At 40.0% G+C, this 27,119-nt stretch overlaps 2 protein-coding genes and 1 long non-coding RNA gene across 5 annotated transcripts in view; 1 reads left to right on the top strand and 2 right to left on the bottom strand.

Annotated features, from left to right (window-relative positions):
- RPF2 (ribosome production factor 2 homolog) overlaps positions 1 to 7,239 on the bottom strand; it is a 59,225-nt gene extending 51,986 nt beyond the window's left edge. Inside the window, exons 1-3 of one of the 3 annotated variants that reach the window (XM_023727672.1) lie at positions 6,475 to 7,239; positions 5,706 to 5,763; positions 3,662 to 3,794 (exon numbers count right to left, since the gene is read on the bottom strand). In XM_023727672.1, coding sequence (XP_023583440.1) covers positions 3,662 to 3,718 — 57 coding nt within the window. In that variant the 5' untranslated portion in view covers positions 3,719 to 3,794; positions 5,706 to 5,763; positions 6,475 to 7,239. Of the gene's footprint in view, positions 1 to 3,661; positions 3,795 to 5,705; positions 5,764 to 6,119; positions 6,405 to 6,474 lie in introns of those variants that run through there. The other 2 variants (XM_004372468.2, XM_023727673.1) reach the window with 2 other exon arrangements.
- A 6,787-nt stretch (positions 7,240 to 14,026) lies between these two features.
- Positions 14,027 to 22,582, bottom strand: GTF3C6 (general transcription factor IIIC subunit 6). The gene is made up of 6 exons (XM_012554428.2): positions 22,406 to 22,582; positions 21,996 to 22,076; positions 21,231 to 21,294; positions 21,086 to 21,133; positions 18,194 to 18,307; positions 14,027 to 15,364 (listed from the first exon to the last, which is right to left on the bottom strand). The coding sequence occupies exons 1-6, from the start codon at positions 22,451 to 22,453 to the stop codon at positions 15,063 to 15,065; spliced, it is 657 nt and encodes a 218-aa protein (XP_012409882.1). The 5' UTR covers positions 22,454 to 22,582; the 3' UTR covers positions 14,027 to 15,062.
- Positions 22,582 to 27,119, top strand: part of LOC111819739 (uncharacterized) — a 46,472-nt gene continuing 41,934 nt past the window's right edge. The window contains exon 1 of the long non-coding RNA XR_002823317.1: positions 22,582 to 22,767. This is a non-coding gene — a long non-coding RNA (uncharacterized LOC111819739). The remainder of the gene's footprint in view (positions 22,768 to 27,119) is intronic.

Raw genomic sequence — 27,119 nt, 5'->3', positions numbered from 1 at the left:
TTACTTCTTCCTACATGATCCCTGTGGCGCAGTGGATAAGAACCTGGCTGTTAACCAAAAGGTCTGCAGTTCAAACCCACCACCCACTGTGCTGAAGAAAAGACCTGGCAGTCTGCTCCTATAAAGATTACAGCCTAGGAAACCCTATGGGGCAGATCTATTCTGTTATATAGGGTTGTCGTGAATTGGAATGGACTCGCTGGCACACAACATTTCTCCCTACAATAGCTGGCCCAGACTCTAGTCCTTTCCTAGTTGGTATTTCTGCTCTTTTCTATTTTTGTCTCATCGTTTTTTTTCCCAAGTGACTAATATTACTGGAAGCCTGCCTACTAGAGATTGGACACATAGTATGGCTGTTTTAGATACAGTGGTCAGGGCAAGGCCTGTGAGGTGATATTTGAGCAGAATTTTGAGCTGAAGTACAAACATTTCAGGAAGAGGAAAAATCAAGTTCAAAGGCTTTAAAGCTGGTATGAGCTTGGTATGGTCAAGGAAGGGAAAGGCAGTCAGTGCAGCTTCAGCGGTGAGCAAGGCTGAGTGCTACAAAATAAGGTTAGACCTGGAAGGTCTTGAAAGTCTTGATAAGGAGTTTGAACTGTATACTGATTGAAATGGGAAAGCCACTAGAAGGCTTTGAGCAGGACAGTAACAGGATATGGATTTTTAAAAGATCATCTGCTGCTATATGGAGAGGATCGAAGCAGGGAGTTTGACAGTTTAGTTAAAAGATGGTGTGGCTTGGATTAAAGTGGTAATGGTGAAGCCGGTGGGAAATGATCAGATACCGTACATAGGGTAAGAGTCAACAGAACTTGCTGACTGGTATTTAAGATGTAAGGGTTAGGGAGAAGTCAGACATAATAAACCAGATTTTAAAAATTATTTGAGAAACTCATTTTCTAAAAATTGAAGCATTATTTACATACAGTGAAATGCTCAGAGCTTAAGCGTACCATTTAGTCAGTTTTAACAAATGTATCCACTCATGTTACTCATTCAAGACAAAAAATATTTCCATCACAGAGAAAGTTCTTTCATCCTCCCTTCCCAGTAAGTCCCCTACCTACCCCACCCACCACTGATCTGATTTCTATCACTACGTTATTCTAGACTTTCATATAAAGATAATGTACTTTTTTGTTTACGCTTTTTTTTTCGGGGGGGGGGGGATCTGGTTTTTTTCACTAATTGTTGCATAAACTCACTTTTAAAGAATTCTTGCATACTTCTCTTAAAGAAATTTATTCCTTTCTATGCTTAGTGCCATCAGTCCAAACTGTCTTGACCTCACACCATTGCAAGTTCATTTATCTCCCCTTAATCCAATCTATTCTGGACCCCATCTCAGAATTATAGGAGGTATCTAAATTATCAGAAGGGACCAGTCCCTGGAGAATGACATTATGCTTGGTAAAGTAGAAGATCAGCAAAAGAGAGACCTTCAACAAGATGGACTGACACAGCATCTCTACAACAACATCTCTAAATTATTTTTCCTATATCAAGGCTTTAACCTGAGACTGCCTATGCCCTACTCTCTATACTATTAAGCACAAACTTTTCACCCAACTCTTCAAGATGCAGCAGAACCAGCCTGCTTTACTTGATGAGGCATGCTCACCTTCCTCTCAGAACCTTGAGCCATTCAATGGCCTCCAGCCTGGAATGTTCTCCTTGCTTAGCCACACTCCTTTCTAAGGCCAAATATGAGTTTCAATTTCTTCAAGAAGCCTTCCCCAACCACAATATCCACAATGATCTCTCCGTCCTCTCAATTTCTAATCTTACCCTCACTATTTTAACAATTAAATATTGTCTGTGTATATGTATATTTTATTTCATCAGTGGGGTTCCTAGCTTATAGAACAACAGAGGCAGCACCCTGCCAACACAATGACATTCAGAAAACATACCAAAAAAGTATGAGCATATGCTAGGCATTTAAATATCTGAACTGACTATTATTATAACAAGTACAGGGAGTTTAGTCAAATCTATTCAATTACTTAGTTGATTTAACACAAAGAATCTATCTGCTGTGCTCAAGGACTAAATATTCAACTACCTAATAGACATGTCCACATACTATGGCTTTCATTCACTGATTAAACATTTATTCAGCACCTACTATGTGCCAGACACTGTACTATACACAATGCTATGGGGTAGAAAAACTAGGCTGTAGAGGCTTCTTAGGGCTTTTATCTTCATCATTTAAATTACATGTCCTAAATGGAACGTGTCACCTTTCCTTCCACTTGCTCCATTCTCTGACATTATCACCCATCAGGTACTCAAGCCAGAAACCTGGAAAGTCATACTTTTCACTGGTGTCCAAACTCTCCTACCCTCAACATCTCTTCTCTCTCACCACCTCTCATGTTCTCTACCACCACCAGACTCCAGATGCTCTTCACCTGACAGCAATGGCTTAACTAGTTTCCTACATTTGGTCTCATCCCCTCTAATCCAATCAATTAAAAACTTTAATCACATTTCTCACTTAAAATCTTTCAATGGTTCCACAAGCTTTCAGAATACAATTCAAACTTCATGTTACTATCTTCTTCTAGCCTCATCTAGACCACTCTCCTTTAGCCATTCCCAACTATTTCAAGTTTCCCAAATGCATCATGCTCCTTCACACTTTCTTTTGCACATTTTACCTCAGATTTGGAAGTCCTGCTCTTCCTATCCTGCTTAACTCCAACTCTTCCTTCAAAATGAAGATTAAATGTCATCTCTAAGAAGCCCACCTGAAACCCCTATGTGATTTTAACTCTGCCTCCCATCCTACCCTGTGCATGCCTCAGCACACTACTTAATTCACAAGGCTGTTTAACTGTTTCCTTGTCAGTCTCCCTCAGGAAGCTCACTGAAGGAACTGTGTCTTAGCTAACTATTAATATTCAGCACCTAATAATTAGTGTTGTTGAATAAATATACAGTAAAAGAATGAACAAATATACGATAACATGCAGTTGTTTCACTTTACAAATGAAATATGTTCCTAAAATGTAAGTCAAATTCTAATAATTCCAATCAGTTGAAATTTACTAACTTTAAGTAAAGGAACTAGTTGCTTTGAGGAAAACCATTAGTGCCTCGGCAAGGCAAATAACCTCCAACTTTAGCTCTTCTCTAAGGCACCCTGGTGATGCAGTGGTTAAGTGCTTGGCTGCTAACTAAAAGGTTGGCAGTTCGAACCCACCAGCTGCTCCGTGGGAGAAAGATGTGGCAGTCTGCTTCCGTAAAGAGTTACAGCCTCGGAAACCCTATGGGGCAGTTCTACTGTGTCCTACAGGGTGGCTATGAGTTGGAATCAGCTCGATGGCAGTGGGTTTTGGGTCAGCTCTTCTCTAAGGATCTAAGTTCTTTTTTTTTCCCCCCCAGTAACTGGTGTTTTTTATTGTGGCAAAAAAAATATATAAAAGAACTTTTGCCATTTCAACATTTTTACGATTCAGTAACATTAACTATGGTCATCATATTGTGCAACCATCACCACTATCCATTTCCAAATTTTTCCATCAAAAGGCTAGCAGTTCTTAAGACAAGGCAAACCTATACGTGTATTTCTCCAACAGCCAAAACTAGTATGTTGAAAATTTCCTAAAATGATTTCAACACTATTTAAAACATAAATATATATACATACCACATCTTTAAGTACTTGTGTCACTGTTGCATTTGCATTTCCCCCTTTAATGAGCATGGCATTTTTAATATTTTCACTGAGTTTTGGTTCTCTCTTCTCAAGGAATCTCTTGGCCCTTTTCGTTTTGGGCTTCCTGTTCAGAAAATCAGAATATAGAATAGCTTAAAACATTTTCTTCCCATTTCAAAACTAGGACTTGACTGATGTGCAAATTCTTAAAAATCAAATGAGACATTAAATAACTTATTTATCAATTAGGATTCCACCATTAAATAAAATCTCATTTTTAATGAGATATTAGTAAAAGATACTCAGTTATTAGTGTTAAATAAGTGTTAGTTTTACTAACTTTTGGTTAAAAAAAAAACTTTTATTTTGATATTCCCAGTGTTCTTTTATTACTGCTTTTTAAAATAATTTTATTTTTATTGCTAAGGATATACACAGACTATACACCAATTCAACAATTTCTACCTGTACAATTCTGTGACATTGATTACATTCTTCGAGATGTGCATTCTCACCTCCTTTTCTGAGTTGTTTCTCCTCTGCTAACATAAACTCACTGCCTCCTAAGTTTCCTATCTAATCTTTCGAGTTGCTGCTGTCAATTTGATCCTATACAGATAAATCTTAAAAGAGCACAATGCTCAAGGAGACATTCTTTACTAACTAAGCTCAACTACTGTTTGGTTTTAAGAAGACTTCAGGAGATATTCTTGGTTTAAAGTTTAAATTATCTAAGGGCAATAGTTTCAGGGGTTCATCCAGCCTTCCTGGCTCCAGAAAGCCTAGATTCCAAGAGAATTTGAAATTCTGTTTTGCATTTTCCCCCTTTTGACCAGGATTCTACCTTAGAATCTTTGATCAAAATGTTCAGTAATGATAGCCAGGTGCCATTCAGTTCTTCTGGTCTCATGGCAAAAGGAGCAATTGTTAATTGAGGCAATTAGCCACACATTCCATTTTCTCCTTCTGTTCCTGACTCTCCTTCCTCTGTTGCTCTAGGCAATTAGAGACTAATTGTTATATCTTGGATGGCTGCTTGCAAGCTTTTAAGACCCCAGGTGTATTACTGCTTTTTTATAAATCTTTCTTATTAAAAAAAAAAAAAAACCTCAAATGAATACTGTTGCTATTTCCTATCTTAAAGCAGTCAAACTATACCCTGTAGCCTAACACAAAGAACTGCACATAAACTGCTGATGAACCTGTAGGCAGTTACTGAACATAGCTTACTAATTGAAAGCCACATAAGGAGGCTAATCATTGCTTATCTTTCTTCCAGGTGTTAGACCATAATGCCTGCCAGGAAGTACATACTGCCCCACTCAATCATCACTACTGAGAAAGTTAAACATCACTGCCACCAAAGGGGAATAATAATGGTTGACACTTTTATAAATTCACTGTTTTAGGGCTTAATCCTCACCACAACCCAGTGAGATAGGTACAATTATTATCTTCACTTTACAGATGAGGCAATTGAGGACAGAGTGGTAATGTGAATGCTAGTAAGGAGACCAATCTTCAAATACCAGATATCCAATCACTCAGTAAAATATGAAGAGAAAATAAATCTATTATTCTGATTTTAATATCTAGCAGCAGAAGTAGCATATTTTTATACATTTCTGTTCAGGAAAGGAGCTGTTATTTCTGCTAACTATACTTTTCCAACAGTTTTCTGCCATCTAATGAAATAACTCCTCTCTTAAGTAACTGTGACCCTCCCTCTTCCAGTCCTATGAACAATCCAGGAGAGAAAAGAAAAACAGCACCATACAATTTAGTTTCCTAAGCAGATTTTTAAAAGTCTCTTCCAGACAAAACACATATAAAGCTTCTACTCACTTACTGGTTGCTAAAATACACACAGTTTATTAAGAAATACACAGTGTGTCTATATGGCAATAACAGCCTTATATACTCTACATCCCATGTCGTTTGTTACTTCTCATTAACCGACAACTAAGGCAAACAGCACCTTACATATTTTATTAGCTTTTGTTGCCCAATTAGACTGTAACCTAGTCTTACTCACCTCTGTAGTCACAGCACCTAGAGGAACATATAGCAGGTGCACAGAAATCTCTGAATGACTAAAAAGACGAAATTGTTGTTTTGATTACACGTTAACTCAGATAAGTCGCAAGAAGAAAACTATAATAAATAGCAGAAGTATTTAAGAGCTCAATAAATACTTTCTGAACGAATCTAAAACAGTATTACTCAAACATAACCCAGAGAAGTGTACAAGAATGGGAGGAAAAGAAAAAGCTAATGAGTATGTTTTACGTGTTGTAGCAAAGACTTTACACACATTCTCGCAACAAATTGTCAAAGCTCTATTAAATATGACTATTACAATTGCTATTTTACACAGTAAACTGAGATTTAGGGAGATTTAAGTGGCCAAAAGTTATAAGGCTTTAAATGGACGCGTCCAGATTGTCACCTAGATCTGTCAGATTCCGAGGTCTGTGCTCTTAACCCCTCGCTGTACCACTCTCATATTTCTTCGGAAGCCAGACGTTCTTAATTTGCATGGAGGAAAGCGACCAATGTTTCCGTCCAACCTGCATCCCGCGGCTCCCACTTGGGGACTCCAGCGCTTTCAGTCCCCCGGCTTCCGGCACCAGCAGACACCCGAGTTGGTGGATTGATCAGCCCTCACCCGGACAGGACTGGCAAAGCGCGTAAGAGAGGACAGCGGTACCAAGAGGAGAGGGAGCATAGGCAATATCACTCTTTGCCGCCACAGAAGTCCCTGTCCCCAACGTTTCCAGGGCCAGACACCCCAGCGCACTTACACTACTCGGTCCAAAGCGTCCATCGCTACCGCAACCCGATCTGATGAACACACGTGCGCCGCGCCAGTACGCGACTAGGTTCGTGCCCCGGAACAGGAGGAACCGGAAATTGCGCGTGACGCCAGTTCCTTGGCCCGCCGCGCTGTTGGTACCTGGAGGAGCTGGTGGCCATTTTGTATCAGATCTTGCTCTGTTCCTTTGGTTATGAATTTTTGCCATGGCTTTTTCGTGCGAATTACAGGTGCCGAGGAACACTTTAAGTAACGTCGCTCCTCACTGCCTGTATACTCGGAGCCAAATATTCAGGGATCAGGTGTTATTCTTCAGAGACTCCCCTGGATGCTAACATCCCAGTAGGTAGTCATTAAAAATATTATGTGATATCACTGAACTATACATGTAAATATTGTTGAAATGGAAGATTTTTTGCTAATTATATATTTATCACAATAAGAAAATATTAATGTGACATGCACACTATTGACTAAACTGTGAGATCAGTGAGGGCGTAGTTTATGACTACCACAGTGCCTGACGTAAAAGGTGCTCAGAAAATAATACTGCTGATTGTGATTTTTTTTCCAATTTTTAAATTGAGATATAATTTATATACCATAAAATTCACCTTTTTAAGTGTACAGTTCAGTAGTTTTTAGTATAATCACAAAATTATGCACCCATCATCACTATCTAATTTTAGAACATTTTCATTACCCTCAAAAGGAACCCATACACTCTAGCAGTTCCCGTTTTTCCTTCCCACCAGCCCTAGGCCACCGCTAATATCTGTCCCTATGGATTTGTTTATTCTGGACACATCATATATAAATGAATTCATACAATATGTGGCCTTTTGTGTCTGGCTTCTTTCACTTTGCATAGTGTTATTAAGGTTCAAAAGTGTTGTAGCATGTATCAGTACTTCATTTCTTTTTTAGGGTTGAATAATACTCCATTATATGGATGTGCCACATTTTGTTTGTTCGTCACTTGGCCCTAGTGGCACAGTGGTTAAGACCTCAATTGCTAACCAAAATGTCACAGTTCGAATCCACCAGCCGCTCCTTAGAAACCCTATGGGCAGTTCTTTCCTATGGAGTCACTATGAGTCAGAGTTGACTCTACAGGCAACAGGTTTGGTTTGGTTTTATTCGTCAATGGATGAACATTTGAGTTGTTTCCCCTTTTTGGCTGTTACGAAAATGCTACTTTGAACATTCCTGTACAAGTTTTTGTGTGGACATATGTTTTCAATTCTTTTGTGTATCTACCTAGGGGAGAATTAGTGGGTTATGTGGTAACTATGTTTAACATTTTGAGGGACTGCCAAATCGTTTCTAACTCACCTGCACCATTTTACGTTCCCACCAGCAATGTAAGAGGGTTTAGTATTAGTTTCCTATTGGTGTTTTAACAAATTACCACAGATTTAGTGGCTTAAAAGGAGTCGTGGTGGTGCGATGGTTAAGAGCTTGGCTACTAACCAGAAAGTCGGCAGTTCGAATCCATCAGCCACTCCTTGGAAACCGTATGGTGCGATTCTACTCTGTCCTCTAGGATCACTATGAGTCGGAATCAACTCCACAGCAACAGGTTTGGTTTTGGTTGGTAGCTTAAAAAAACACAAATTTACTTATATTTTAGAGGTCAGAATTATGAAATTCTACCACAGGTCTAAAATCAAGGTGTCAGTAGGTCTGTGTTCCTCTTGAGGCTCCAGGGGAGAATTTGTTTCCTTGCCTTTTCCAGCATCTAGAAACTGCTTGCATTTCTTGACTCATGGTCCCTTTCTCCATCCTAAAAGTGCATCACTCAAATCTCTGCTTCCATTGTTACATCTCCTTTTTCTAACTCTGGGGCCAGCCTGAATAAGCCAGGATAATCTTGTCTCAAGATCCTTATAATGTAGCGAAGTCCTTTTGGCCATGTAGGTAACATATTTACAGTTCTGGATTGGTTGCTGTTTCTGAAGCAGGATTAGGAGAAGTAGGGATTAACTAGGGCTTGGCTGTTGTCATAAGGCGAGAGCAGTTTAGCATTTGGGTGTCCCAGGCATAGATGGGTATAGTAAAGTGGGTTGAGTGGCATAATTGATATAAAAAACAAAAAAATAATCACTCAAGGAGAGGATCCTTGTATTTTACAGCTGCTGCACAACCTTAGGAGAAACAATGTTTTCTGTTAAATTTGCATCTGGTTTTATTTGTGTGTGTACTCCCAGCCTGATGAACTAACCATGGGACTGTTTTTTTTTTTTTTTTTTCATTCTAAGCTGATTTTCACTTTCAGTCCCAGTCACTTTTTATTCTTTCACGTTTATTCAGTTAATATTTACTACTGCCTACTATGCAGAAGGAGCCCTGGTGGTGCAGTGGTTAAGAGCTTGGCTGCTAAACAAAAAATCAGCAGTTCAAATCCACCAGGCGCTGCTTGGAAACTCTATAGGGCAGTTCTACTCTGTCCTGTAGGGTCGCTATGAGTTGGAATCGACTCGACAGCAACATGTTTGGTTTTTTGGTTTTGGACTGTGCAAAAGACATTATGCTAGATGCCATGAGGAACTCAGGTATGAGTAAGACATGATTTCTGCCTCTTAGAGAATTCACACACTAATAGAAGAGATAATGTATGTTGAAAATAGCTAAAACATTACAGTGTAATATGAGCTCTTATAATCACTGTGATTTTCTCTGATCTTCATGGAAAAAAGATAGGTGAATAAATAAAAGCCAGGTCACCTTTCTGGGAGCAGCTGCTTTTCTGATTCACCCCCAGAACAGGCTAGAAAAGGAATCCTGAAAGAAACTACAGTGAAACCTGTGAGAGCCAGAAGTCGACAGGACTGCCTTGTTTTTCTGGGTCTCTCAAGTTGTCTGCCTTTGACTGGCAGTTTTACCACTTTTCTGTCACTATTAATGGAAAACATTTGCGTTTTCCTTCTCTGACAGATTTCCATCTTACACAGGTTCCAGCTTTAGCAGGTGTTGCTATATAGATCTCACTTTATTGGCAGGCTAGGCTTATTTGATTACTCTTCCTAACCACACCAACCATCACCACCACTCCTACCACTTTAAAGTTATTCATTGATTCATATATATTTATTCACCTTGGCCTTCTTCCTTATACTGCCTCTAACTTTTGGCCTGTCTTATTTCCTTAATCATAAAAATACTTGAAAGAGACCTACATTCTTAAAAGTTTAACAAATATGTATTAAGCATGTGTTACTAAGATAGCACAGGACCAGGCAGCATTTTATTCTGTTATACATAAGGTTGCCATGAGTTGGAGCCAACCTGACGGCAAACAATACCTAACAACATGCAACATGTGGTGATAGGAATCCTTAGGTGGTCCAAATGGTTAACATGCTGGACTGCTAACCAGAAAGTTGGAGGTTCAAGTACACCCAGAGGCACTTCTTTAAAAAGCCTGGTGGTCTACTTCTGAAAATCAGCCATTGAAAATCCTATGGATCACAGTTCTACTCTGGCACATATGGGGCCGCCATGAGTCAGGATCTACTCAACAGCAACTGTTTTCTGATGTGGCAGTAAATGGAAGCATTGGTAGTGCAGTGGTAGAATTCTCGCCTTCCATGCAGGAGACCTGGGTTCAGTTTCTGACAAGTGCACCTCACGTACAGCCACCACCTGTCTGTCATTGGAGGCTTGTGTGTTACTTTGATGCTGAACAGGTTTCAATGGAGTTTCCAGGCTAGGGCTAGGAAGAAAGGCCTGGTGATCTGCTTTCAAAAATCAGCCAGTGAAAACCCTGTGGATCACAACAGTACAATCTGCAAGTGATCATAGGGATGGCATAGGACCCGGCAGTGTTTTGTTCTGTTGTGCACAGGCACCAGCTTGACAGCAGCTAACGATACAAAGATTACTCTTACCTTTGAGGAGTTTACAGAGCTGGGTCAGTTTCTAATGACTGACTTTTCTCCTCATTATGGGTTGTATTTTCATGTTTCTGTTCATACCTGATAATTTTTTATTGAATATTAGGCTTTGTAAATATTATCATATTGGGTGCTGGATATTTTAAAAATATTCTTGAGTGTTGTATTGGGCTGCAGTTACTTGAAAAGTTTGGTCCTTTCAGGTCTTGCTTTTAAGCTTTGTTAGGTGGGACAAGAGCCACATTTAGGCTGATATTGCCCCACTACTGAGTAGCCTTCTGTGTACTCTACCCCGTCCCCCATGAATTATGAGGTTTTCCACTCTGGCTGGAAACTGAACTCCAGGAATTGTTTAGGTGGCTGTTATCCCTGCCTCCAGTGGTTTTCTCACACACACGTGCTAGTCCCCTTGGTCTTTCTGGACTCCCTGTTCCATCTCAGAGACCTCTGGGCTCCATCTGGGTTCCCCTTCCCTGCAGTGTAGCCTGGGAGTAATCATACGGCTCACCTCATTTGTTTCCTGGGACAATTTAAGCATTAGAATGAATAGTGACAGTGTGGTAAACAAAAATATGTCTACATCCTAATCCCCAGAACCTGTGAACATTGCCTTACATGGGAAAATGGAGTTTGCAGATGTGATTGGGTTAAGGATCTTGAGATTGGAAGATTATCCTGATTTTCTGAGTGAGCCTTATCTAATCACAAGGGCTCTTATAAGAAGTTAGGAATGTAAGAGTCAGAAAAGGAGATGTGGTAGGGAAAGCAGAAAGAACAATATTTGAAAATGCTACACTGCTCACTTTGAAGATGAAGAAAGGTCAGAAGCCAAAGAATGTCGGTGGCCTCTAGAAGCTGGAAAAGGTGAGGAAATGGATTCTCCCCTGGAGCATCCAGAGGGAATCTGACATCTTGATCTTAGCCCTGTAAGGCTAATTTAGAAATTCTGACCTCCAAACTAATTAATTTGTTGTTTTAAGCCACTAAGTTTGTGGTAATTTGTTACAGTAGCAATAGGAAATTAATAGCCAATGGAAACATGGGAGTATGAGTAGGAAGTATTGTTCAGACATGATAATGAAAGAAATCTTATTTTGGATCTGAGGAAACTAGGACCTCTGATACCTTGATATTCTCATTAACAACACTCAAGTATGATTACATTAAACCTAGGTAAACTTGTAAAATACTTAGAAATTATAAGTTGTCATTAACAAAGGAGCATAATCACTGTATTTTATTAATATCAAATGTATTTCTAGGAAACTTATAAACAGAATTTGCCTATTCTAAGAGGAAATATCAGTGGAAGTCATAGATGAGAGATGACAAATCCATTTTCAAAATCAATGAAGACATTTCTGGAAGATAAGACTCTGTGATCCTGACACATTTTAGGAAGCTTGATCAGTTTCACATAAGCTGTTGGAACAAGGGAAATGAAAACAGTGGATCCTAAAAATAAACTGCTGCTATATGAGTAGAAATAGGAGCCCTGGTGGCGCAGTGGTTAAGTGATACGGCTGTTAACCAAAAGGTCAGCAGTTCAAATCCACCAGCTGCTCCTTGGAAACCCTATGAAGCAGTTCTACTTTGTCCTATTGGTTGGAATTGACTATGGGGCAATGTGTTTTGTTTTGTTTTTTTTTAATGAGTAGAAAAGTACATGATATCATCAATAGTTTCACTAAGCTGACTATACCTGTCAGGAAATTTGTTATGACCAGCTATGTAGTACATAATGAATAAATGGGTGGGTTTTCAAACTTTTTTTTTTTAATTCTACTTTAAGTGAAAGTTTACAATTCAAGTTAGTCTCTCGTGCAAAAATTTATACATAGTCACATGACCCTAATTGCTCTGCCTATACTGTGACAGCACATTGCTCCTTTCCACCTGATTTCCCATGTCCATTCAACCAGCTCCTGAGCCTCTCTGCCTTCTCATCTCACCTCCAGACAGGAGCTACCCGTTTAGTCTCATGTATCTACATGAGCTAAGACGCACACTCTCCACGAGTATCATTTTATGTCCCATAGTCCAGTCTAATCTGTCTGAAGAGTTGGCCTCGGGAATGGTTTTAGTTCTGGTTGACAGAGTCCGGAGGCCATGTTTTCTGTGGTTCCTCCAGTCTCAGTCAGACCATTAGTCTGGTCTTTTTACTAGAATTTGGGTTTTGCACCCTACTTTTCTCCTGCTCCATCAGGGACTCTCCGTTGTGTTCCCTGTCAGGGCGGTCATTGCGGTAGCCAGGCATCATCTAGTTCTTCTGGTCTCGGGCTGATGCAGTTCCTGGTTTGTGTGGCCCTTTCTGTCTCTTGTGCTAATACTTTCCTTGTGTCTTTGGTGGTCTTCATGCTCCTTTACTCCAGGTGGGTTGGGACCAGTTGATGCATCTTAGATGGCCGCTCGCTAGCTTTTAAAGACCCCAGACGCCACTCACCAAAGTGGGATACAGAACATTTTCTTAATACTTTGTTAGGCCAGTTGACCTATATGTCCCCTGAAAGCATGGTCCCCAGACCCCTGCCTCTGCTACTGTGTCCCTCGAAGTGTTTGATTGTATTCAGGAAACTTCTTAGCTTTGGTTTAGTCCAGCTCTGCTGACTTCCCCTGTAATGTGTGCTGTCCTTCCCTTCACCTAATTCTTGTGTACTTCCTGGTTAGTGAATACCCCTCTCCCTCCCTCCCTCCCCACCGTCATAACCATCAAAGAACATTGTCTTCTGTGTTTAAACCTTTTCTTGGGTTTTTATAATAGTGGTCTTATACAGTATTTGTCCTTTTGTGACTAAGTTCACTCAGCATAATACCGTCCACATTCCTCCATGTTATGTTTCACGGATTCATTGAGTTATCGTTGCGTAGTATTCCATTGTGTGAATATACCATAACTTATCCATTCATCCGTTGATGGGCACCTAGGTTGTTTCTTTTTGCTATTGTGAACAATGCTGCAATGAACATGGGTGTGCATATATCTATTCGTGTGATGGCTCGTAATTCTCTAGGATATATTCCAAGGAGTGGGATTGCTGCATTGTATGGTACTTCTAGCTTTTTAAGGAAGTGCCAAGTCGATTTCCATAGTGGTTGTACCATTTTACATTCCCATGAACAGTGTGTAAGTGTTCCAGTCTCCCCACAACCTCTCCAAAATTTATTTTGTGTTTTTTGGATTAATGCTAGCCTTGTTGGGGTGAGATGGTATCTCACTGTAGTTTTGATTTGCATTTCCACATGTATCTGTTAGCTGCCCAAATGTCTTCTTTGGCGAAGTGCCTGTTCGTATCCCTTGCCCATTTTTTAATTGGGTTATTTGTCTTTTTGTTGTTGAGGTTTTGCAGTATCTTGTAGATTTTAGAGATTAGACACTGATCGGATTTCTCATAGCCAAAAATTTTTTCCCAGTCTATAGGTTGTCTTTTGACTCTTGGTGAAGTGTTTTGATGAGCATAAGTGTTTGATTTTTAGGAGCTCCTAGTTATCTGTTTCTCTTCTGGTGTTTGTGCATTGTTACTTATGGTTCATATTGTGTCAAACATTTCTCTAATGACCATAAAGAGGAATTCTTCAGGATGCACCTTAACAATACGATCTTTTTTAGGTAGAATATCATTATTTGTAAGCAAAAGCAACTCATTGCACTGTCAAAAGTAGTATTTATTGTGACAGCTAAATAAGGACTATGATTCTAAGATTACTTTATAAGTAATTCCAGTAAGTTAGTAAGGTAGTTAGTTGATAAATGGCAGAGAAATTCAATATGAAACTTTAGTCTCACAAAATACTACGTATTTGAAAAATAAGACTTTTACTAAATTCCAAACATTTATTCTTATTGACAGGTAGGGAACTAAAACATACCGTGTTCTCTTCAGAATTTAAGACTTTAATTTTCCTGTCCAACGTAAGGTAGAACTATATTATAGTCTAGATCAGTCTCTTTTGCAAGATTACAAATCTCAAGAATATTCCACTCTACTTCTTTATACTTTTCTAGATTTTTCATGTTTTCTTAAGTGTATAATGTATCAATTAGGGTTAAGTTTGGCTGTAAAAGAGTGACTTAAACAAGAGAGAAGTTTATTTCTCTTCCACATAAAAGGCCAGAGGTAGGCAGTTGCAAAGCTCTTTCTGCCTGAACAGCAGCAGTAGTCAGAGGTTCGGGATGACATTCACAATCACGGGAACTTGGTCGGACTCAATCTAGCACCAGGCTCACTTAACTTTGCAGGATACAGAGCAGAAACACAGCATGGCAGCATGAGGCTTGTTTCAGCTGAGGAGTCTTTACTCTGGCCTCCCAAAAGACAGTTCCAATCCCGTTGTGCATGGGGTCACAAGTTAGGGGCTAACTCAATGGCAGCTAATACCACAAGTTTATGGTAATTTGTGACACTTGTACTTGAAAACTAATACACTTACCTTAGCAAAACCTCCAATTTAAAGAACTCATCAGAGAAGAGTCTCTATGATCATTTAAACTGGTTTTTGTTTTTGGTTTTCTAATTCAATTTATGTCTGGTCTTAGAATGACTCTGCTATATTAAGTTATGCTATAATTGGAAATGTGTGCAGCAACAAAAATAATAAAATAGGTGAACAACTGGAAGCTACAGAGCCAATTATTTGATGTAAAAACTAAAAAGTTCATGATTAGATTATTATGAGAAACATTTCATCTAGGAGTGGCTTCTAAGTCAGCATCTTGAGTTTCCATAAAATCAAAACCTTCTGTATCAAAAGAAGGGATCTCAATAAGAGGACCAGAATCCTCTATTTCCAAGTGCAGTGGTTTCCCCTGTTCATAACTCAGGTCTGAATTATCTTTCATTTGAATCTCTTGCTCCTTCAACTCCAGAGGTTTATCTGGGGCTGGAGCTACAACTTCTTCATCTTCATTTTCATGTAGAAAGCTACAAATCATGTTGGGTCTATTAGAGGAATCATTATCCTTGATTTGTAGCCACTCCACACCACCTAATTCGGCGGGGGGGGGTGGGGGGAGGAAGGCAACACACCAAAAAAGAAACATAAAAAAGGAATTTTAGTTACTTAAGGATTTTTTTTTAAAATTTTCATCCTATAAATACATGTCAAAGTAAAACCCCAACATAAACTAAGGCGCATGATGCCTGTATGTAACTACTGATAAAATAATCATGTAATTTTCATCTTCCATGAAGACTTTGGGATGCCTATAGGGTAGGCGTCATCAAAAATCACTAAAGGTAATCAACTTCAGTTACTATTCCAAACCCTTTTTCCAGAGTTCAATTACCATCTCATTCTGAGAAACAATTTGAGCTCTCACTGCCATCCCATGCCTTAAAGAAAACTTTGTCACTCCCCTACAATATTTTCCTTACCTACTCAATTTTCATAATACAATGGATGATACTACTCTACTGTCTTCCAAGTCAGTACTCTCATGTCATCTTGAGTTAGAATATCCACTTGTGAAATAATCCACTTCTCAAAAAAAAAAACTTGAGAAAATCTATTCCTTTCTGTATTCACTGTCAAAGCCTTAACCTTTCAATGAGCTTCCCAGAACTGCTTCAATAATACTACTCAGGTTTTCTTTTATTACCCTTTCAGCCAAACTTTTACAATGGATCCTCATTAACTTCAATAGCAAGCTCAAGGTGTTTATTCTCATCTTCAACCTTCCATTAGATATATCTAAGATACTCTAACCTATTTTGCCACCCTGTTCACTCCTCTATCTACACCTACTCCCCAATGTAAACTAACTCCTCTAGAGCTGTTTATTGAAACTGCCTCACTGCTGATCCCATGTCTTCTCATGTGCTATTCCTAGAGTCTCCCTCTATCAAAAATGGATTTATCCTTTTCCCTCCAATTCATCTTCAACTGCTGACTTCATATTTTTTTGCTGCAATAACATTGTTCTCCTAGTCACCCAGCCTCAAAATCTTGAAGCTATCCTTTACTCCGTTATTTAACAGAGTACTTGGCACATAACAGATACTTCAAAAAGATGAATGAAATGGGTGGAGTCAGATTCATCCATGTCTATTTCAATGTGATTACTCCTAGAATGCAAGGGCCACATCTCTTGTCTTTATTTTGTTTTGCCTCCAGCATACTGCCATGTTTGGTAACCAGCCTCCAAGACAGTCTCCAGTGATTCTCACTCCTAGTATTTATGCTCCTGTGTAGTCCCCTCCCCCACTAAATAGCATAACAGTGTGTGGCTTCCAAGGCTAGTTCATAAGACATTACTCTCATGGATCACTAGTTCTGGGAGAAGCCAGCTACCATGTTGTGAGGATGCTGAAGCAGTCCTGTGAGGAGGTCCATGTGGTGAGGAAATGAGGCCTCCTGCCAACAGCCAGCACAAACTTGCCGGCCATCTGAGTGAGCCACTTTACAATCAGATCTTCCAGCCTTAGTCAAGCCTTCAGATGACTGAAGCCCTAGCCAACACGTTGACTGCAAACTCAAGAGAGATCCTGAGCCAGAAACATCCAGCTAAGCCAGTCCCAAACTCCAGACTCATAAAAACTGCCTAAGATAATGTTTTTTATTGTTTTAAGCCTTTAAGTTTAGGGGTTATTGGTTATGCAGCAATAGATGACTAACACAACCTTGAATAGTTGGTTACTAACTTATTTGATTAAAGCAAACACCCTATCTTGCCAAAGATGTATGGGATTATTAAAGACTACCAGAAAAGGAAATTCCAAAACTTCCTTTAGAGTGTCTAAATGATAGCTAAGCTTATCTGATATGTATTTGCCTTTCAAGCTCACTCTAGAATTTCAAGTACCTCCTTCCTGTTATTTTTACAGGGTGCTAAAAAGCGTGATAGTTTTGGGATATATAAGAACAAAGGTTTTTTAGTTATGTGTAGTTGGTAAACTAAATTCTATATGATTAATGTACCTTCAAATGTTTATTCCTTGCTTAAAATAAATCTATCAAGTCATGAACACTCATCACTAGAGTTATATTTACCAGAGTTTCAAATATGTCATTGAACAATGAGCTTTCAAACCATTAAAACCAAACCTGTTGTCATCGAGTCAATTCCGATTCATAGCGACCCTACAGGACAGAGTAGGACTGCTCCACAGGGTTTCCAAGGAGCAGATGGTGAATTTAAACTGCCGACCCTTTGGTTAGCAGCTGAGCTCTTAACCACTGCACCACCAGGGCTCCTCAAACCATTAAGTAGTTATTTATTCAGCTCCATAAACATGTGCCTGCCATAGGTGCGAAAAGCACTGGTCTAAAATTTGTCTCTAGTCTGTGATAACTAGCAACTTCAGAAAACTAAATAAGATGCTAATTAAGAACTAGACTCAGGACTAGCAACTGTGGTCCTGGAGTCTCCACCACATATAAAGCCAGCTTCTTCCAATTGTAAGCTTTTTGAAGAAGGTTGCTGCACCTGCCAAAAGCTCCTAGAGGATCCCCTTGGGAATCTAGGACTGCTACTTCCATATTTTCTCCATTTACAAGGAAGTTTTTCTAAAAAAGACTGCTGAATTCCCTAAGAGTTGGAAATCATAGCAAGTTTCTGGCAAATTCCTCATAGTTGTTTCTAATGCAAAGCAAATAGAGACTTCTTATATGTCCCCATTACCCTCTGTTATATTAAAGTTCAACTGAATTTTAATCTATGGTTGGTACTTTTTATGGAGAACCTCAATTTTAATATAGTACTGTAAACATATTACACAGTTATTGCTATAAAGAACAAGGAATATTCTGACAGCAGTGTGTCACTGTCAAAGCCAATGTTGAATCACCTAATTTCAGAGAATTAAGTGAACTAACCTATGTTTTCTTCTCCTTCCTTCTTTTCTGTCAGAAGAGTTCTTGTCATGCTGAGCTTCTTCATTGTATGGCATTTATATTTCAGCACTGTTTTATTATTGCCTTCTGCATCCACTAGAACATAAAATGAACTCAATTATTATACTGGCTAATGCCATCAAATAAAATAATCATATTAAGCCTGGATAATCTCAGTTTAGGGAGTTGGACTAAACTATTTCCTGTCAAGATATTGTAATTCAAGGTTTAACTCATCCCTTCTGCTCCAAGCACAGAAAAATGACGGAAAAAATACATAACAATTAAAGCATGATCAGACTCAAAAACAAGACTATGAATGAGATTAAAGCCATGGGAATTTGAAGTAGGAATTTGACCTTATAGGGTAAAGAGTTCCAAAATTTTACCACTCAAAATGAAGGATCAGAGCAAGACTCACTATTTCAAGCCAAAGGCTGGAGTGAGGACATCCCTACTCATGAAAGAAAGCTGAGAAGAAAAACTGCTGCCAACCTGCTGCCTGGGGTTACAACTTTACAGAAAACTGGGCTTAGGCAGAAGGGAGAATGAGGCTCTGAACCAAGCAGCTGAAGCACTGAAAACTTCTATATACTGCTATGAGTGTAAACTGATACTACACTTTAGAGGGCAACATGTTGATACTTATTTGGTTGAACCATATGAAATTATTGATAGCCTACTAAAAATGGTAATTTCATATGGTTCAACCTAATAGTACAGTTGAAGATACACTCATCAATATAGTAATTCTATTTCTGAGATTATACCTTAGAGACCTTTTTACACATATACACAAGGTAACACATACAATATTTATGGCAGCATTATTTTTTCTCTCTTTTTTATTGTGGTGAAAACGTACACACCAAAAACATCCACCAACACAACTTCCACGTTTACAACTCAATGACATTGATTACACTTTTCTTGTTGTGCCACTATTATCACTGTCCTCATCCAAAACATTCTACCATCATTAACATGAACTCAGTACTCCCCAAACAAAAACTCCTTTCCTCCCTCCCTCCCTCCCATTTCCGGTAACCATTACTAATTTTTGGTTTCTATATATTTGCTTAGGAGCCCTGGTGGCATGATGGTTAAGTGCTCCGCTGTTAACTGGAAGGTCAGCAGTTTGAACCCACCAGCCGCTCTTCCAGAGAAAAGACGTGTCCATCTGTTTCTGTAAAGATTATAGCCTATGTTTAATGAGAAACTAATTTGCTCTGTAAACTTTCATCTAAGCATTAAAAAAAAAAAAAAAAGATTACAGCCTAGGAAACCCGATGGGGCAGTTCTACTCTGAGGACCTACAGGGTCGCTACGAGTCGGAATTGACTTGACTGCAAACAACAACATGTATTTGCTTATTTTATATAAGTGAGATCATTCAGTATTTGTCCTTTTGTGACAGACTTATTTCACTCAGCATAATGTTTTCAAGGTTCATCCATGTTGTGACAAGCATCAGAACTTCTCTTTACAGCTGCATAATATTCCATTGTATGTATATGCCACATTTTGCTTATCCATTCATCTGTTGATGGACATTTCGGTTTTCACCTTTTAGCTATTGTGAAAAGTACTGCAATGAACACTAGTGTATAGGTTTCTGTTTGTATTCCTTGCTTCATTTCTTCTGTATATATACCTAGGATTGGAATTGCTAGGTCACATGGTAAATTCTATGTTCAACTTTTTGAGGAACTGCTTTTTTCCACAATGGCTGTACCATTTTACATTCCCACCAGCAATGGATGAGGATTCCAATTTTTTCATATCCTCGCCAACACCTGTTTTTTCTGATTTTTTGATGTTAGCCATTCTAGTGAGAGTGAGGTGGTTTTGATTTGCTTCTCTCTAATGGCTAATAATGTTGAGCATCTTTTCATGTGCTTGTTGCCCATTTGTATGTCCTCTTTGGTGAAATGTCTGTTCAAGTCCTTTGCCCATTTTTTGATTGGGTTGTTTCTCTTTTTGTTGTTAAATTGTAGAAGTTTTATATATCTTTTAGATAGTAGACCCTTTTCTGATATATGGTTCCTAAAAATTTTCTCCCAGTCTTTAGGTTGTTTTTTTACTTTGTTGATTTATGGCAGCATTTTTATAATGACATAATAAGCATAATGAAGAATGTGGGCTCTCAGCAAGACTACCTGGGTTTTAATCCTGATTCCACCATCTACTCCCTGTATAACCTTGGGCATAGTATTTAACCTGTTCAGTTTCTTCAAATATAAGATGAAGATAATAAGGGTACCTACTCATAGGGTTATGGTGAGGATTAAATGAGCTAATACATGTAGCATTTAGAACAGTGCCCAGCTTATGGAAGGCACTCAGTAAATATCAGTAGTTACTCATAATAACTGGTGAAAATGGAAGCAACCAAGAAGTCTGTTAACTGGAGAATAAATTCTGGTGTAATAATAAAACGGAACACTAAGCAGGGAAAATAAGATATATATGTCAGCATGTAGAAATCTCAAAACATTTATCTCTGAGTGAAAAAAGATACAAAATGATGAATATTATAGGCTATAATGTATATCAATTTTGAAAACATACAAAACAATGCTATTTATGGTCTGTGGATACATACATAATATAAAATTATCTTTATATTACACAGGAAATATAAACATCAAATTCAGGAGTGATTACCTCTGAAACAGAAAATAGTGAATAAGTTTGCAGAGAGGTATACAGTGGGCTCTAAATGTATCAAATGTTTCATAAGTATAATCGGAGTTAAGACTAGCAAAATGGTAGGATTTGATACAGCTAGACAGTGGGTACATGAGGTGTTTATGTAAGTATGTTTGAAATATTTCATAGTAAAAAAGTTGGATTAGCACAACAGCCACTTACCATGTTCCTCCACATCTTCTTCAAATATAACACAGGTCCCAAGAGTGTCTGCAGAGAAATTTGAAGGCAACTTGTTGACAAATAACAGAGCTACATTCTCTGAAAAACATACTAAAAAAAAAAAAGTTTTATCTATGATACCTACCTTCATACTCCCCAGCAAAGACATAGTTGTCCACTTGCATAATAGGCCTCTCAGTGTCAATTCCCTACAACAGAATATAGGATCATAAAATCATGTTTAGAAAAAGCCATCAACATGTACCCTTGCTACCAAGGAGACTGAGCTCCAAAACTAAGGAACTTCTAGAGCTTCTTGTCCTAGCAAGTACATGGTAAGCTAAAACTGTTCTGACCACAGCAGCTACTGGAGACTGCTTAATTCATACTCAAGTAACAAGGTCTATTTCAATCAACATCCTCTTCAAGTCAAAAGTTTTGTCAAGAGTAGCTCACAAAGATTTTAAAGTGATAAAACAGATGATAACTTACAACGTTACAGCAAATCAAGAACAAAGTGTGAGAGGCCTTTGAAGTCTCAGGTATCTTTCCTTCCTTCTCCACAGTTCAACCTGAATGTGCATAACTGATTTTCCTCCCTTCACTTTGTGGGTCTCCTCCCCTTTCTAAAACAATATATATTTTTTTCAAAATGTATCACATTATTACATATCAAAATATATCGAAATGTTACCTCCTCCAAATCTTTTCTCTCCAGCCATACATTCAAACACTAAAGCAGAATTAGGCATTCTCCTATCTGTTCCCACAACCCGTCTGTACTTCTATGATGTACACTTCTTTGTAATATGGAGTAAATATATTAATCTTTGGGGAAGAGGTATTCCACTATTCGTTCCTGTTTTAAATTTAAGAAAATCTACAATAATCCCAATTCTAGAAGACTCACCAAAATCTTGCATTTATTTTCACATTTTGAGAGAAAGTCTGAATCTATAATTCCTGACAATTCCACCAGAACCAACTGCTCCTGGTGAAAGAAAGAGGGGTTAGCATACTAGCACGCGGGTGTGCAGGAAGAGGTAAGAAGCCAAAAATCCCCTTTAAAATTATCAAACTGCTGTGAAAACGAGGTCTTGCTTTTCAGAAGAAGTGGCAAGCGAAGCGCCGCTTCTTAAGGTAATTTCCTCATACTCCCATTTTAACTACGGTTTGGCAATCAGGGTTGAGGCCCAACCCCCCAGGCCCCGCGCGTCCAGGGGCCTCCCTCTCGCCAGCTTCCTCTGGGCTGCCTGCCCTAAACACAGCCAGCAAAGCCATCACCGCGACCGCCGGCCAGGTTTTCGGCGTAGCACTTACTTCCTCCTCTTCCCACTCCTCGCCTGTTCGCTCCTCTGCCGCCGCCATGATCCCACCTCCTCAGTGCCTCCCAGTCCCTCCCTAGTTACTCCCTCCCAGCGCCGCCATCTTGAGTGCGGGCAGCAGCTCCCTGAGAATCGTGCTCCCCCTCTTCTCGCCCACAAACTTCTCCTGCCAGAACGTGAGATGGCGACCTTCCGCGACAGGGCGGTGTCGGGCACGAAGAGGTGCGGACGCCCGCCCTTCCGAGCCCCACCCACTTCGAGACTCGCCCCTGGCCGCTGAGGAGCTCGCCCTGCTACATTTGGGGGCCTCGTGAGGATGGCGTGGAGACAAAGGGCACTTCAGGCTCTTCGGCCCAGGTGGGCTAGAGGACTGGCGAGGGAAGGGGATAAAGAAAGTGCAAGCAAGGAAACCACTATGTAGGAGGAAAATGGGGAGGCTTTGTGTTGAGCGGAGTGTACATTTCTTGAAAATTCTTAATATTGTATGAGCACTAATCTTCAAGTCAGGGTCGTCTGAGCCATTTTAAGGGCATATTTCAGTTTAACTTCTAATGAGCGCCTACTGCGTAAAAACACCGTTAGGAGCTCAGGAGAATAGAAAGTGAACTTCTCTTCTAGGTTGTTGTTAGTTGCCCGTGGAGTCGGTTCTGACTCATGGCGACCCCATGTGTCGTCGTAGAACTGTTGTATAATGTTTTCTTGGCCGTAATCTTCCTTGGTTACGCTGGGTGGGTTCTAATCGCCAACCTTTAGGTTGGCAGCCCAGCGCAAACCGTTTGTGCCACCTAGGATCTAGGAGGGCTGTATGAATGTTGTTAGTTGTCATCAAGTTGATTCAGAAATGGACCCAACCAATTATACTCTAATCAGATTGCCCTAAATGCTGTAAGAGATATAAAATTTCTGTGGGAATACAAAGAGACCCGGTAAAGAAGAGTTTTGAGCAGAATTTTTAAAAATAGCCTCATGGATTTTCTGATTATAAAATAAATGGTCTTTGTTCTTGAGACCAGATGATCAAGTGTTTAAAGAGCATGAGCTTTGGAGTCTGGGACCTGTCCAGTTCTGCCGCGTTTTTAACAGCAATGCCTTAGGCAAATTGGTTATTGTGCGAATGAAATGAGATAATAGATATAAAATGAATTTGGCCCAGAACTCTGCACGTTGTAAGGATTTTATGTGCATTTAATCTATTTGTTGTTGTTGTTAGTTGCCTTGGAGTCAGCTCGGACTCATAGAGACCCCGTGCACAACAGAAGGAAACACTGTCCAAACATTGCCTAGTCCTGTGCCATTCTCACCATTTTGGTATGTTTGAGCCCATTCTTGCTGCTATTGTGTCAGTCCATGTCATTGAGGGTTTCCCTCTTTTTCTCTGACCCTCCACTTTACCAAACATGATGCCTTTTTCTAGTGATTGTTATTTTCTGATGACATATCCAAAGTAAGCAAGAGGAGTCCTCCCTCACTTGTAAAAAGCTTTCTGGCTATACTTCCTCCAAGACTGACTTGGTCATTCTTTTGGTAGTCAACGTGTAACCTGACCCTATGAATGCCAGTAAATTTCTAGTAGTCCTTAAATTAGCCCAAGCCAGATTTAGCACGCCCCACATGTGCAGAAGGGCCAGCTGTGACCACTAATTGACATCAACAAAGGATGCAGCAACAGGAGGAATGAATAAGAAGGAAAATCATCACCCAGACCCATTCCGAAGCAAGATGTCCAACAAGAACCATGTCACCTTTTGTTTCCTGGCTGCTTTCTAGAATTTTCCCTCCCCAGTACACCTGCGTAGCCGCCATCTTGCTGCCCAAATCATATATAAGCCCTGCTTCCCCTAGCTTGGGGAGTCAGATCTGAGGAACTTCTTCAGCATCTTGGTCTGCGCATTGCAATAAAGTTACTTTCTCAAAGACTGGTCTCCAGATAATTGGCAAATCTGAGCGCACTGGACAAGGACCTACCTTCTAGGGTTTGGTAACACATGGTATATTTAATCTATTAGTAGTAATATACAATATTTTAGAGTAGCATGCCTTTTAAAAAAACATTTTAGTATATACCCTTACAGACTTCTTTCTACATACTCAGACACTCTTCCCCCTTTTTTTACTGTGTTTAAATTGTACATCCTATTTTTAACTTGCTTTCATCACTTTATACATCGTGGATGTTTTCTATGATAATTATAGATGTACATCATAATTTTTACTAACTACACAGTATTTGGAGCCCTGGTGGCACAGTAGTTAAGAGCTCAGGCTCTTCACCAAAAGGTCAGCAGTTTGAATCCACCAGTGTCTCCTTGGAAACCCTATGGGGCATTTCTACTCTGTTCTATAGGATGCTGTGAGTCAGAATTGATTTAATGGCACCGGGTTTGAGGTTTGTTTGCACAGTATTTTGTTGTGTGAGTGTGGCATAACGTAGTATCCTGTTTTTAACAGGTTATTTACAATTTGTGAATAGGATTTAGTAGCTTTTTAAAAAAGTAGAACACTGGACTTGTTAGAAGTTGTAGATTTGAATTCTAGCTCTGAAACTTAATAATTGTGGTCTGGGACAAGTCACTACCCTTTCTCAACCTCAGTTTTCTTATTTGTTAAACAAGGATAAAAATACTGTGTATTTTTTATTTGAAGATTAGATCATATATCTAAAAATGCTTTGTAAGTTTAAAAATGGCATAAATTGGCAACAATTTTTACCAGTTTATTGTGTATCTTTCCAGAGATATTCTGCGTATTTACAAAAACATATATGCACAAAATCTACAAAGTAATTTTAATATTATATCACACAAAACTAGAAAACCATTCGCTTGGGAGGGAAGGAGATTTTATAGCATTGACTCCATGGCCTAAGGCTCATGCCCTTTGGAAATAAGATTAGAGATTGACACATCTCTCAAACAGAAACAGGAACTTACTGGGCAACATAACCCATCAGCATCAGCTTTGAAAGAGGGATTGGTGTTGGGAGAGATAGGTGCCTAATTCTGCAGGACCCAGCAGTGTTTCGTTCTGTTTTACATAGTATTGCTATTAGTTGGAACTGACTCCATGGTCCTTAACAACAGTAGTTGAAGTTCTTTCTTAATACCCGCTACTCTCAATGACTTATAATTCCTAAAAAGATAAAGCCCAGAGACTACCTTAAATCCACTGCTGTCGAGTCGGTTCTGACTAATAGCGACCCCATAGTAGAACTGCCCCATAGGGTTTCCAAGGAGCAGCTGGTGGATTCGAACTGGCGACCTTTTGGTTAGCAGCCGTAGCTCTTAACCACTGTGCCACCAGGGCTCCAGACACTAGCTTGGAAACTCTAAATTTTATTTGATTAAGAATAAAGCAATAAAATGTGCAATATTTATACAATGGAAACAGGCGGCGCCAAGATGGCGGAGTAGTCAAACGCTTCTGGGGGACTCTCTGACAACAAAGACCCCAAAAAACAAGTGATTTGATTATATATGGCAATCTGGAAGCCCTGAACATCAAAGGCAGAGTTGAGGAACTGGACTGAGTGGCAGGGGGAGGGAGAGACGGTTCGGAAGCAGCAAGGAGATGCCAGACCTGACCCAGCAAGAGCCTGAGCCCTTCAGGCCTGATCAGCTTGGGGGTGAGTGGTGAGGCAGGCAAGCGGCAGTGCTCAGGAGGCATGTTTTCCACACCAGGAGACACCCAGTGCCAGAGAGTCTACACGGCCACCCAGCATCAGTGAGAAGCAGCCCTTGTCGGTGAAAGATAAGTTCTTGTGTATGGCTTACCGCACGGATCAAAAACACTCCCCTTAGGGAAAAACCTCTCTCCCATTTACCTCCCCACTCCCTGCTCTGCACTGGGTCCTGGACCGGCTTTAGCAATTGCCGAGTCCCCTGGGCCGGAAGTAGGATCCATACACGCCTGGAGCCATTCTCCCTGCCTTGGAGAGTGAAAAAATTAACAAACAGGAAAAAATAAACTGCCAGCTCCCCTAAGCCAGGAACCCAGGGTAGGCACAGCTCCTTCGCCTAGGCACAGGCATAAGGGATCCACGGACTTTGAGTGCCTTTTCCCCTGCACAGGGTCCATCTCAACAGTGAAGGCCCTCATTACTGCAGTACAACAGGGTATATAACAGAACTCTAACTGTTTCAGCTGTGAAATGGCAGGTTCTTGACATCTGACACTGCTCTGCCGATTAAGCAGGGTCTTCACCTACCCACATCAGGAACCTGAGGACTGGTGGCTCCCCCCATGCCACCTAGCTACCTGCAATAGGGGCCCGTGAATAAGAGGTGCCCCCAGTCCTTATAGCCAACAGCATTAGCTACTCATAGTCTGGCTGCAAAACCCACCCACATATGTGCTCTAGGGAACAGGGACACACCTTCCTCCTGGACACTCGGGGGTGGCCGTCAGACCCCTGCCTTGCTCAGAGTGTGTCCCCCTGCTGAAGCCAGATGCCTCTGCCTACACCAATCAACCATGCCTGTCTAGGACTGTAAGTGAGAGCCTACACCATACACTTGGTGGCTACCTACCTGGGCACCTGAGCTGAATCCATACAGGAGGAGTGGGCAGACTCCTGAGCTCACATACCTAGTAACAGATCTAACCACCTGATGACAGGATATTAGAGCTTCAAAGGTGCCAATAATCAAACTAGCTCATATGAGCAGCCTGTTTTGGGTATATCAAAACAAAACAAGAAGCTAGGACACAGT

Source organism: Trichechus manatus, unplaced genomic scaffold (assembly GCF_000243295.1).
Source record: "Trichechus manatus latirostris isolate Lorelei unplaced genomic scaffold, TriManLat1.0 scaffold00017, whole genome shotgun sequence".
Lineage (NCBI taxonomy): Eukaryota > Metazoa > Chordata > Mammalia > Sirenia > Trichechidae > Trichechus > Trichechus manatus.
Note: the sequence above shows the minus strand (reverse complement) of the source record. Positions and strands in the feature narration are given on the sequence as shown.

What these genes read in the sequence shown, in the direction of transcription:
- GTF3C6 (XM_012554428.2), bottom strand. Translation starts at nt 22,453, where the DNA reads ATGGCGGCGGCAGAGGAGCGAACAGGCGAGGAGTGGGAAGAGGAGGAA. An exon ending in AAAATAAATGCAAGATTTTG is followed by an intron (nt 21,295 to 21,995) that starts GTGAGTCTTCTA and finishes ATTCTGTTGTAG; the next exon opens with GGAATTGACACTGAGAGGCC. An exon ending in AGAAGATGTGGAGGAACATG is followed by an intron (nt 18,308 to 21,085) that starts GTAAGTGGCTGT and finishes TTTATGTTCTAG; the next exon opens with TGGATGCAGAAGGCAATAAT.